General features: G+C 44.2%; 1 protein-coding gene across 2 annotated transcripts in view; it reads left to right on the top strand.

Moving 5' to 3' along the window:
• Positions 1–11,387, top strand: part of LOC311026704 (glutamate receptor ionotropic, kainate 2-like) — a 49,606-nt gene extending 38,219 nt beyond the window's left edge. For both annotated transcript variants that reach the window (XM_084030391.1, XM_084030390.1), the window contains exons 12-16: positions 2,850–2,968; positions 3,662–3,879; positions 5,226–5,451; positions 8,657–8,907; positions 11,207–11,387. In XM_084030391.1, the coding sequence (XP_083886517.1) occupies positions 2,850–2,968; positions 3,662–3,879; positions 5,226–5,451; positions 8,657–8,907; positions 11,207–11,371 (979 nt within the window). In that variant the 3' untranslated portion in view covers positions 11,372–11,387. The remainder of the gene's footprint in view (positions 1–2,849; positions 2,969–3,661; positions 3,880–5,225; positions 5,452–8,656; positions 8,908–11,206) is intronic.
• Positions 11,388–13,164: the final 1,777 nt, after the last annotated feature.

Raw genomic sequence — 13,164 nt, 5'->3', positions numbered from 1 at the left:
TGTGCGTTAACCCTGCGGCTCCTCTTCTTCTGCCTTCATCCCGAGATGTTTGGGTTTAATGCACATTTCATCAGAATGTTACCGGCACAATGATCACACAAGAGGAAAAGCAGCAACTGTCACCTAAGTTAGTCCAGAATATGCAAATTAAACCCGTAGCCCAGTGTTTCCACGGTTGGTCGGGGTAAGTGATTAGCATGCAATTATATTGATATCCTTCTGGTTTTCAGGAAAGGGTCTCGGTACTTTAATTCAATTATAATGGTCTGACTCTGCATGCATGCAGTGAGCAGTTTTTTTTTTTGCACACCGTGACAATAAATAGTGCCTGTGCCAAAAAATATTGAGAAAAGTTGAAATCCGAAGTCTTCTTCTTGCTGAGCTAGCTCTCTCATAATTGTAGTATTGATTGCACGGCCACCAATTGATTGGTCAATCCCCCCAAATGCAAAGTATATTGTTTTCTTTTATCCCCTGCAAATGGAGTGAGTGGCGTGTCCCAGCACATAAAGTCCTGGTTTTGCACAATAAAACACTAAAGACCTCCGTCACACCAAGGATTCACATCTTTGAACTCACACACGTTTTTTTTTTCTGACTAAATAAGCTTTCTAATACCAAGCTCCAGAGAAATATATTTCACTCAGCGCTTCCTTCTAGCTCTGTTTGGGTTGAATTGATCCCTCTGTTTAATAACAAAAGAAATGTTATTATCTCGGCTTGCGAATCCTGTTCCAGTGTAGAAAAATGTCCACCTGCCGAGAAGAATGGATGCTATAAATTGCATTCTAAAAAATGTTTACATGTAATTACAGGATGTCGCAGTTTTGCGGAGTCCCGGATGATTGTTACACCTCCAACACAGCCCCTTCACTTTGGCCTGAGAGGAGAAAGGCAGCAGATCCATAATGCCAGTCAGAGTAATTGAATCCAACAGACAGTTAATGGAGGGAGCGTGTTGTGTTATTGTGGCCGGGGACGGACGAAGGGGAAGAGGAGGGAGGGAGGGAGGGAGAATCTTTTTAGAATTCTGTGTGCAATCCGACATGTCCCCCGTGCTCAATGTGAGGAGGTGACCTTACGTCCGCATGTTCCACGTCCCCTTCTTCCTGGTGATCGGTGTGCAGAACACGGCCCGCAGGAATACGGGCCGGCTGCAGGCAAAGGTCATACAGAGGAGCCGGCGGGGGCCCGGCGCATACAGAATACACATGTAGGCGGCGAGAGGGGGACAAACGCAATCCAATCAAGAGCGTGTTGTATAGATTTACACAGACTCGCGCCACCTCGCCTGCGGCCTTGTCGGCAACAATTTGGCCTGAGGCTTGCAGCTCGGCGATATGTGTAACATAAACGACAACATAAATCATCGCAGAAAATATTTGACTTTGAGATGGATTTTATTGAGCAGAATGCAAACACACAGTTGCTACCGCAGGATAAGAAGGGAGGAAAAAAGGCACTCCCACACAGCTATAAAGGCACATGCACAAACATCCATGCACCAGAGGCTTGATACGAAACTATGCACGAACACCAACACATGCACAGCTCCACTGGGCCACCGTGCCATTTTGATCGCCAGTGGTTCCAAGGAGAGCAAGCTCATTGACATTCCGGCAAATCCAACATCCTGATGGGGTTGGACAGGAAGAATTATAGTGTGTCATCACAACCGCGTCAACGTAGATGATTCCCAAGGGGACGGCAATGGCTGTAAAGTAAGAGCAATGTGACAAAAAAAAATGCTCACAGTGCTTGGGAAAAAAAGTGCCGTTAATTAGGCTGCCGCGGCGATAAGGAGAGGTCAGATGACATATCTGTATGTAGAGCCGCAGCGATCGAGCAGCCTCTGCCATAAAAGCGCCGTTAAATAACATCGGGTTTGGCGATATGAAACGCTGCTCCATGTCTTGTAAACACGGGGTGTATTTATATATGTCCCCGCGCGCCTCTTAAAGCCGCGGCTGACAAATGGCATCACATTTCGACGCAGTCTGAACCTTTAAGACTCAGCCCACGGGCTTTTTAGCATGCGGCATGTTGGTGGTGATGAGGGGGGCGAGGGCTGCTTAACGGCCTTAACTGATGGACCCCTCAAATCCGCATAAGCAATGTTCCCGCTATCACCCACTTCAGCACAAACTTAATCAGTTTCTGATGCTTAACGCTAACCCAATCGCCCCGCGCTAATGCCATGCCACGTTTGCTTAGGGTAATAAATGATAAATGTCCAACGTCGACCTAAAGACACTGACAATCAAGCAGAGGCAGCCAGCTTGGGGTAAAAAGGGGGAGTTTCATAGGGGAAGCAAGGCAATCGGGGCGGGGGTGGGGGGGTGATGTGTAGGCCGTTAGGATGGGAATGGTGCAGGATGGAAAAGAGATGAAGGTGGGAGAAAAGGGGAAAAGCAGTTAGTTGGTGGAAGGAGCTGTTGGGAAAGCAGAAGGAGTAACGTCCGCAGAGTAACAGTGATTGCAGACGCTGGGGTATAAAGGCTCAGTGGATCCAAATGAGCTCCAAAGATCATCACGCACTGGGACATTATCACCAGTGACAGTGTTATCCCAGCCTATCGATCTGTTCTCACAATAAACTGATGGCATTTAAATATGCCGATACGTTGATCCCAGCGAAAGCCAGAATGATTTGCTTTGGTCTCTGCTGAAGCTCTGACCCCCGAGGCCACAATTCAGGATTCCCACACATTTACATTCCCTTTGTTCCTGCTGTTTTGTTTTGTTTTGTTTTTTTTAATGTACGATGTGCCGTTTAATCTGCAGGCGGGGAGCACAGTGTTCTCTGCTTTGTGCTGACATGTCTGTCTCTGTGCTCTTTCCCTTTATAGGTTTAGCCCTTACGAGTGGTACAACCCGCATCCGTGCAACCCCGACTCTGATGTAGTGGAAAACAATTTTACGCTGCTCAATAGTTTCTGGTTTGGAGTCGGGGCTCTCATGCAGCAAGGTAGTTGCCTCAGCCTGTGGCTGCTGTTGCTCTGTGGAGCTGGAGCTCTCCGCATCCCACTGTCTTTGAGGGCTGGGGCTTTTTGTCCAAGCCGGTGGCAATAGAGAGAGACCCACTGATAGAAGGACTGGGAGGATGCATGAAATATGTTTATTTATTATTATTTAATCAGTTTAGCACACAGAATAGATACATGCGCATATGAAAGGAATATATTTGTATACCACATGAGTAAAATCAAATTACCCTAACATTTGAAGCACAGCTCATGTAGCGCTACTTCTGAAATACCAATATCCACTCTATGAATATGCTCCTGTCATATTAATGATGGTATACTTGCCGGTGTCCTCTCCTCTTGCCCTTGGCCCATCAGCACCTAGAGACCAGTGGGGTGTGGAGTCAGGATGTGAGGTTACCTTGGGTACATGACTCTCTGGCCCAAACAGCCTGTCACTTCTCCACGCTGCTCCCAGCGATCGATACTGTATGTGTTTGATTTGATGGGGATTGATTTATGCAGACACCTTGTACTCTTTAAATTGTGTGGGTTGTTTTTTGGGGGTTTTTTTGCATTATGCAAAGCGCTCACTGGTGACGAGATGTTTGAAATCCAGCATCTTGTTTAGAGATTTTGTTTTTAAATGAACTAATCTCATCCTTTTCCTACATGTTAAAAATAAACCCCACCAGGCTCAGAGCTCATGCCCAAGGCCTTGTCGACTCGAATAGTGGGAGGCATCTGGTGGTTCTTCACCCTCATCATCATTTCCTCGTACACGGCCAACTTGGCTGCGTTCCTCACCGTGGAGAGGATGGAGTCGCCCATAGACTCGGCCGATGACCTGGCCAAGCAAACGAAAATCCTGTACGGGGTGGTGGAGGACGGCGCCACCATGACCTTTTTCAAGGTAGCTGGGTCTGTTTTTAGCGGCTTGTTTTATGAGGAATATTCCTTTCGCACTTATTAGTTATATTCTTAATATTCCGATCACCTGTGGTGGCAGCACGTGTTCTTTAGTCCTTCAGCAAACTCTTTTTTTGGTCGTAAATACACACAAGAGCAGCTGCTGTATCGGGTTACTGTGCCGCCATGCAAACTCACGTTGTTTTGATGAATGAGTCAGTCAATAATTCATGCAACCAGGATTTACATTTTAATTTCTCCCCAATATTTAAAACTAAACTGCAGTCAAAAAAAAAAAGACCACGTCCTGTTTTGTCATTTTTTGGATTAATCGCATTAAACGTTAACCTTGGTGACGACTGCGTTGCATTTCCTGCGACCACAATAAACGCCACCGCGTGTTTTGTCAGGACACTTAATGTGAACAAGCAGCAACAGGAAGTCTTCAGCTTGCATTAGCAGGAACTTAATCCAGCTCTGATACTATGTGACGAGCGTGAACCGGCAAACAGTGAGGCTGATATCGATGGAATGAAATTAACATGGACGCTTGGATTATTCAATCCAATTCAATCCCACTTTATTAATACATGAAGGCAATTTGATTTGGGGCATGAATAATAATTAATTCAATTCACTGTTTACTGTTTAAAAACAGACATTATGTGCACAGACAATAACAAGCAAGAGAGCTGATAGTGCAGTTACATTAAAAAAGTGATGAAAGTCATAATTAAAATATTTAATTAATAATTTTAATAAAGAATTCAATAAAGATAAATAATGTATTATTATTATATTTAATTATTTTATGCACCAAGCTCCAGACGGAGTCCTGAATTGCCCCCAGGATGCTCTAGGTCTGGGAGGGGCACGCCAGTCATTTGGGGACAGGTGTTCAGTGTGGTTTCTGTCTTTGACAGCGAGGGATGGGAACCAACAAATGAAGGAGCAACACAGAATACACTCGATGGGAGTAACTGTAGAAGAATTGCAGCATGGGGGGTTTTTTTTTGGACGCTGAATAAATTCCATTTCCTGAGAAAGTATTGCCGTTTAGCTCAAACTTCAAAGATGGTACAGAGATATAACTGTTAGGCCCACTCGTTCCAAACTTTTTTCTTATCTCATGTAATTGTATTCATATCATTTGAAGGTTTTTCTCTCTGGTTTCTCAAGCAAGTTCAGTGAATGCATTTTACAATGACAAACACTGAAAACTAAATAATGACTGCAGCAGAATAAATACCACATATTCTGCAGCTGAGATCACTTATCTTTGCTGCAGAATATACGGTATTTATTCTCGCCACCTATCTCAGTCCACTTCTTTTCTCCGGCATCTTGCAGAAAACAAAAATCTCCACCTATGACAAGATGTGGGAGTTCATGAACAGCAGGCGCCAGTCGGTGATGGTCAAGAACATGGAGGAGGGCATCCAGCGCGCCTTGACCTCCGACTACGCCTTCCTCATGGAGTCCACCACCATCGAGTTTGTCACCCAGCGCAACTGCAACCTCACGCAGGTCGGAGGCCTCATCGACTCCAGAGCCTACGGAGTGGGAACCCCTATGAGTAAATATATGCCTCCGTGTTGGCCGTTTATAGAAACATAAAAAAAAAAAGCTTTACGTTGGAGAGAGATACTGCAGAGAGTCTGTGCCTGTGGTGTGGATGATTGATAAGCTCTGAAAATGAAAAGGTTGACCTTTTATTGATGGGGCCACGGGTATAATGGTCCAGCGGCGCCAGGTGTAAAAGGTTTATCTTGAAAAGTGAATGGCTGGAGAATTTGTGCTTAAGGTTAAAATGTGCCTCGGGCTCAAGAAACGGGCTGGTCGAGAGCTGCTTTAGCCTGGGTGGATTTTTCTCTTTCGAGCCATAATGATTTTCTCACAGGATTATGTACAGAGTAAGGAATCAAACCTGGCTTTTAAAAATAAAATGCCAATACTTTTAATGGTATGTTTTAGCCTAGATTGCGAGTGTGAGTCAATTTAGTGCAATTCCCTGTTTCTTACTTGACGCCGCACTTCACAGATTATTAAAGGAGCAGTATGAAGTTTTCACACCTGCCGTTTTCACCCAGCTCATGTATAAAAACACACATTTTAAGGCGTCATCCCGCGATGAGGCGGAGGAACCACTTCCTGTATTGTGATAACCGATATGCTGCATATAAACCAGCCTTTGTCAGGGTTAATAAACGCGTAGCTCCGAGCCCTGACACTGCAGGGCCCCCTACTGTAACGCTGTTGATGGTTCCCATCCCTTTGTCACAGAGGGCAGAGTGGTCATGACGAGGCCACGGAGAGCACTGCGACCGGCCGTAATAGCCGCATAGATCATCAGTGATGTGAAGGCCATCAAAATATGGAGGATTAATTCCGGCCATCCACATCTGGGCCCCGGCTCCCGCTGATGAGTATGGGGCCGTTATGGATCTGCGGGGATGCTGTGATTGCCGTGGTTGTAACAAAGCTGAGGTGATGCTGTGAAATATAGTCCCACTGTGGCCCCCATAAGTGCAGAAGTACTTCCACTGATGCCCTTGAGATGGACACACGCAGACTTCCAACATGGACCGGCTCCTTTTTCCAAATGCTCTAAATGACCACAAAATATGCCCCGAAATCGGTTTAATTCACTGATAAGTGGTTCGGTATTTTAAGGCATAAAAAAGATTAAAGATGTCAGCTTTCAAAGTTATTACTACCTTCTAAATCATTTGGATCTCTAATGCTGATGGTCATTGCTCAATATTTCAGAAATGAAGTTGATCACAGCCTCTGAAATGTTTCTTTTGTAATAGAAGAGGTCTTGAGATTAGTTAATTGCTTCTTTTTTCCGTGCCGGCAGTCCTCTTGGAATAATAGGACTAATCTTATTTCAGTCGGTGGCTTTCTCCTTGTTTCCTCGTCCCAAAAACACCAGGAAGACCTCGCCTTCATGTCGACCTCCGACCTGTAACGTTAGCCCCGCGCCCCGACGCTGTTTAGCAGCGCGTTCCCTGTAGCGCTGCTCCAGCAATAAACCAGAGCAAGCTGTATGATAAGTCTTTTTTTTAGTGCTTGGCGGTTTTCACACATCCTCTTCCCCCCAAAAAAACACACAAAAAAAAAAAATGCGTCATGTACGGCTATTGACTTAAACTGTGATCACATTAATACTTGAGGCCAGACAGCGTGGGAGTGATGGATGTCCTCCGGTGTCGAACATCTGTCAGGTAGTTGTGTATGCACAGTGTGTCAAGCGCAGCGCTTTTCCATTTGCCCGGGCCCCGCTCTCCATATCCGCCTCTCTAAGGACCCATCCTATTAGCATTTATCCAAGGCCTGCTTTGTTAGGCCATCATTAATCATTTGAAATATGAGTGGAGCCTGAATCTGGGGACTCGGATACTTGATAGATTTCTCATCTTCAAATGAAGCAAGCATATGCTTTTCTCAGGCACGTGCACGGGCTTTTATATACGCGACCGCGTATCCAGAGCTGCACACGTCTTACCGTGCATGCACAGAATGTTATTTTCCCAAAGTGTGTTTGAGCACATGTGCTGATAAGCATAGGACTTACTATTCTTGATCAAAGAAGCGGTGTGCTGTTCAAAGAAAAAAATTCAGCACTTTGTGTAATTTTCTGTTTTTCTATTAATGTCCCCTCTTTGTCAGTCTAAATACACAGAGAGGTGGAGATGAAAGGATGATGGATGGCAATAGCTAAATGATAGATGAGACAGAGAGGATATCATCTAAAGGGACTGACAGGCAAAACTGCACGAGAACAGCAGACAAAGTGGTGCTACCTGCTACCCGGGGCCGTGTTTGCTTCATTTCCTCCCGAGTCTTAGCAGAAAATGTTCCCCGTGTTCGTGAAATGACTCCTATTATGTTGGCTCTATAAAACATTTACATCTTACCACTGTTTCATCTCTTTTAAGTCACTCCGAATAAGCAGCGCGGAATGGAAATGTACAAGCCCGGCTTCATAATGTATGAGTTCTGTAATCATATAAATACACTAACAAGCTTTTAAACCGGTTTATAAATTAAACATGAATGCTCACAGTGAGTATTAATCTTTCCTGGCCTGGTTCGGGCGCCTCCATCGGGCCGCGTGACACACGCCGCGGACGGGAGAGGAACACGACCCCACTCGTGTATTCTGCAACGATTACTCCTCCTTTGATCAAACCAGCGCCCGCTGTGCCTTAATGCCTCGCCGCTAATTCTGGCGCCTTCCCACCGGCTGCGGATTTGGGTTCCTTTTTACTCATCATGACATTAACATGCATGGAAACACGGCGATGGAGCGACCCTATCTTCAGATACACACATTTAATCCCAAACACGTTCGCCCATGTTACGCGAGTCTTTTTACGGGCGCCATTTATGGCGTGTGGGGGTAAAAAAAAAAGCCAGCGCAAACTGCTGCTAATTCGTCCGAATCAACAGCAGCTCTGCTCCACAAAGCCGAGTCTTTGTTGCCAACTCCCTGTGCATTATAATTCACACACTGCGGAGAGGAGTGAGAATTTTGGACTCACTCTGTGAATATAGGGATTAGTGGGATTTGAAGAAGGATTTGCGAAAAAACTGCCTCTAAGCAGCCAACAATAACATGACAGGTTATATGATCACAATGCAAGCCAGAGTGTGTTGCATACACCCACCATCACTGGTTTTAAATATACACACACACACATACACTTTGCAATCAGGTTTTTCATCACATCCCGCTCATCATCCGTGGCCACTAATCTCACGCCGTGTCCCTGCAGGCTCGCCGTACAGAGACAAGATCACGATAGCCATTCTGCAGCTGCAGGAGGAAGGCAAGCTGCACATGATGAAGGAGAAGTGGTGGCGAGGAAACGGCTGTCCGGAGGAGGAGAGCAAAGAGGCCAGCGCTCTCGGGGTGCAGAACATCGGCGGGATCTTCATCGTGCTGGCTGCAGGCCTGGTGCTGTCGGTGTTCGTGGCCGTGGGGGAGGTGCTCTACAAGTCCAAGCAGAACGCCCAGCTGGAAAAGGTACCCAGGTCTTTTCTGATGCATTTATTAGAAGTGTTTCTATCTGGATTTCCACTATTTTTTAGGTATGTAATCAGTGAAACATGGTCATTTGTAAATATCCCGGACAATGAAGAGGCTAGTGTGCTGGGTTTTGTTATTATGTATTTAATTGCCGACCTAAGGTGTTCTCCGTCACCTGTCGACCTATTGATATCAAATACAATGTGGTTTTCATACTGTATTGTACGCGTGTAATGTCTTTTTTTCCTGTAGGTTTGGGAATGAGATGGCCAATACTCACTCGCCCGTATGTATGCACGCTTCCTCCCGCTCACACGGGCTGTAAAGTTAATACGAGGTGTCAGCCAAGTCAAGTGGGTATTTTACAAAGTTAGTTTTAGTAGTAACTCATCTTTGATGACAGTGGCAAGACAGTGTTTCATTGACGAGCTACAATAAAGTGACATCATCTTGTACTTTTTTAAGACTGTCACCTTGAGTGCTAGTGCACCTTCCTCTCATATTAACCTCTGCGGACATTTACGATGCGTTTATGCATGGGTGGAGGACTGTGGGTTTTGGCCCCTCCTGTCTCTCGATTTGAAATCTCCGCGTAGTCCATATGGATATGGATGAGGTTATTATTATTATTATTATTAGATCATTAGACATGAGGAAAAATGAACTTATCCTTTAATTTTGAGATTTGTCCAACAACAAAGAGAGTCACCGTAGAGTGCCGCATGTTTGCAGCCCCCCCGGTTATGTTTCTTTCCAGCAAGAGACTGAATATATTTCCGAGCGTTCCATCTGTGCTCTATTTCAGTACTGAGTGCACATGATTCATCACCCAGCGTGGAGTTTGTATTTTAGTGCTCTTTAACCCATACAATGATGTTTCCTGATAATTGTGAAAGTCCTTCTGATATGTTCCTCTATTTACAGAATACAGAATGATCACAGTGCATCCGAATTACTTTACTGCAACAGTAATTAGTGCCTTTTTTTTTTGTTGGTCTGCGTGAATTTCACAGCACATCTCGCCGATCGTTAATCAACGCCCGCAAGACTGGGTCACAATATTCCGATCGTTTGTAAACGCCATAATCTCTAGGCTGCCAAAGTGCTAGTCATTTACATGCAGGCAACAAGCCTCTCCTTCTCTATTTTCTTTCCCTGCCAACCTCCTCTACACTAACACCACCAGCTTCACGCCTTCTTTTCTCCATCACTCTCATCCATATCCCTCCCCGTTTCTTCGTCTCTCACCCATTCTAGCCCTCTCGACTTCTGGAATCACACATCATCCCGAGTACATAAAATATCTCAATCATGCGCCAGACAAAAAAATAAAAAAATACCTGGAGTGTAAGCTACCTACACATATCGATGTCGCACACCCACGCACATACACAAACAAAAGAAATAAAAGCTTGGTACTTTGCTGCTCTCCCTCCTCCTTTCATATCGTCTCTTCCTACACCCGCTAAGAATTTGAATGAGATTTTGCATAATCAGAGAGCGAATGTATGGGAATTCGTCTCGGCAACGCTGATGCACAAGCATATTGACATTTTATAGGATTTCACACCACATACATAATGCAGGGGCAACAGAGGCTCATATGAGTGATGTTACACAACACGTGTCGTGGGTGATTGATGTTTTAAAAAGAAGGCATTTTTTGGATTTAATCTGCTGAAGTGGATGTTTTTTGTCCTTTTTTTCAATGCTGTTATATTTTCTTGCTTGCACACCAAAAATCGCAAGTGTTGAATGATTTTGTTGTTGTTCTTGCCAGGGTGCAAAGTGCTCTCACACCTTTGTGTGACATTAATGCTGAAAGGGGACAAATCGGACCTGAAACAAAGGCCTGATATTTTGAAAATAATGTTTGGGAATCAAGTTATGAGCCTTGACTGACTTTTACTGTCTTATTTTTTCCCACAAAATAGTTGTAAACGACATAATATATACTGTTTGTGTACTTAATATAAATCAATGTTCATATGAATGTGTACTGTCCTAATATTTGGACACATTATATATATTTTGATGCTTTGGCAACATTATTACTGAAACTTTCATGCCAATAAAGCCCCTTCGAATTGAATTGATAGCCTCACCAAAATGTTACAAATTAATGCATTTTCATCAGTTGCGTAGGCTAGAATGCCAATAATACAAGCCACGTCTAGCCAATATCCACTTTTGTGTTTACAAAGCCAGTATTGGCTACTTTTTCTATTTTGCAGCGGAGTGGCAAACGGCACGGCGCCAGTTCTAACTTTCCCCTCTTGCCTGTCGCCTTCTGCAGCGATCATTCTGCAGCGCCATGATGGATGAGCTGCGCGTGTCTCTGAAGTGCCAACGCCGCCTCAAACAGAAGCCTCAGCAGCCCGTCATCGTTAAGACGGAGGAGGTCATTAACATGCACACATTCAACGACAGGAGACTCCCAGGGAAGGAAACCATGGCATGAAAGCTGAGCACCCCCCCACACCCCCCTCCCCCCGAACACACGCCTCGATTTAAAAACCACGGAGGGGGTCAAATCAACGCTGACACCACCGACGGACGTTAGCGGTCAAACAACAGGATTCCTTTATGAACCCACTTGCTTACGTAGACAGATGTTTCCTGTGGAAATATAGATGCCTGAGCAGTGTCACCTCACTGTGACGTTCACCTTTTTAAAGGGAGCTGGAAGAACGAAGGACTCAAAAGTATGTAAATTGTAAAAGGGATCCGAGCAGGTTTGGGTCAAAACATAAGTCTGGTCCACACTAGAAGTGGACATAAACACACACACACACGTACACATAATGCATATACACACACACACACACACTCCTATGACACACTTTACACCTGTGAAGAAGGGAAAACTCTATTGTGACAGTAACACCAGATGTAGTTTTTCTGTTGATGTCAATGCCCTTTTGTCTTACCTCCATGTGTGTTTAGTGGCTTGAGTTTCTTTCAAATGATTTAAAACAAAACACTAATCTCCGACCAACAAAGGGAACAGTGCCAAATGGTTCGCCCCGAACCAATGTATAAAAGTGATAATTAGTTTTGGAATCATCTAAGCTGACCTTGTCGAATACTCATTGTTTTTCTTCTGTAACGCCTTTCTCGTGCCAAAAGTTCTGCCGTCGCGAAGAACTTTCTCCTCATGCCTCCGATTATGTTCAAAGCCTCTACAAGCAATGTATACTGTCCACGTCCTGACTCATGTTCCATCCTTACACACGGTTTCTGCAGTTTTCACTCTGTATCGGTTGTTGTTTAAAAATGCAGGATTTCTACAAAAAAAAAAAAAAAGATGTTTTTGTTTTTGTACAAGAACAAGAAGTTTTGTAGTACTTTGTATCATGGTAGCCCCTCCTGTGGACAAAATATGTAGCAGATACCAACTCAGCCCTCAAATTCTGTCAACCGGCGGCTGCGGGGCTTCAAACTCTGCTGCGTAGGGTACGTTTGTCTCGTCAATCAGAGATTCAATCTTTTTCTTTTTTCTGTCAGTATCATGGGGCCAGCTGTACATACTGTCCGGGGACAATGTGGTTGGGTTTTTTCTTTTTTTTGGTGGGTAAGAAAGATGAAACTGTAAACGTAAGCTGTGCTCAAAGCAGGAAAGATGACTCATTCCAGAAATCCGCTTCTGTCAGCAAACTCCTGCTGACAACAAGTGTGGTGAACTATCCGTAGCGATAGTGATGAGTCGCTGTGAAAGATGTAGTAAAAACATGCAAATGTTGCTCGTGTTGAAGTAAAAATAACCATAGTTGCCAGGCTGGATTTTAGACTGATTTCATGCCAATCAGAGGATCCCAATCACGGGAGCCTAAGTTTTTAAGGCAGACCACCATGCTAGAGGAAGAAGAAAAAAATAGCTTGATTCTAGAAAATTATTTAAATTAGCTGATTTGATTCCAGAAAAAGTTTGCGATAATCCCAAATGAAAGACTCTGTTTTTTAAAAATAATAATAATAATAATACTTTGAAAAATAATGTAGATCTTTGCATTGTGGACAGGCTGTGAAAATGAATAACTGACTGAATAAAACAATCTCAACACAAGGTCCACTTAATAGCCGGTCTGAAGCATTCAATCATATCACAAGATCTTCATATAAGTAGCAACTAAAATTAGCTCAGTTGCCATGTCCATTTCTAATCGTAGTTTTTTCAGCTGCCTTTCTAACGAGGCAAACTCTTATTTTGTCACATGATATGATGGAAAGCTCCAGAGCAGCTCCTAAGTGGTG

This window comes from Eutrigla gurnardus, assembly GCF_963514095.1.
Source record: "Eutrigla gurnardus genome assembly, chromosome: 16".
NCBI classification, from domain to species: Eukaryota; Metazoa; Chordata; class Actinopteri; order Perciformes; family Triglidae; genus Eutrigla; species Eutrigla gurnardus.
This window is presented reverse-complemented; position numbering and strand designations above follow the sequence as displayed.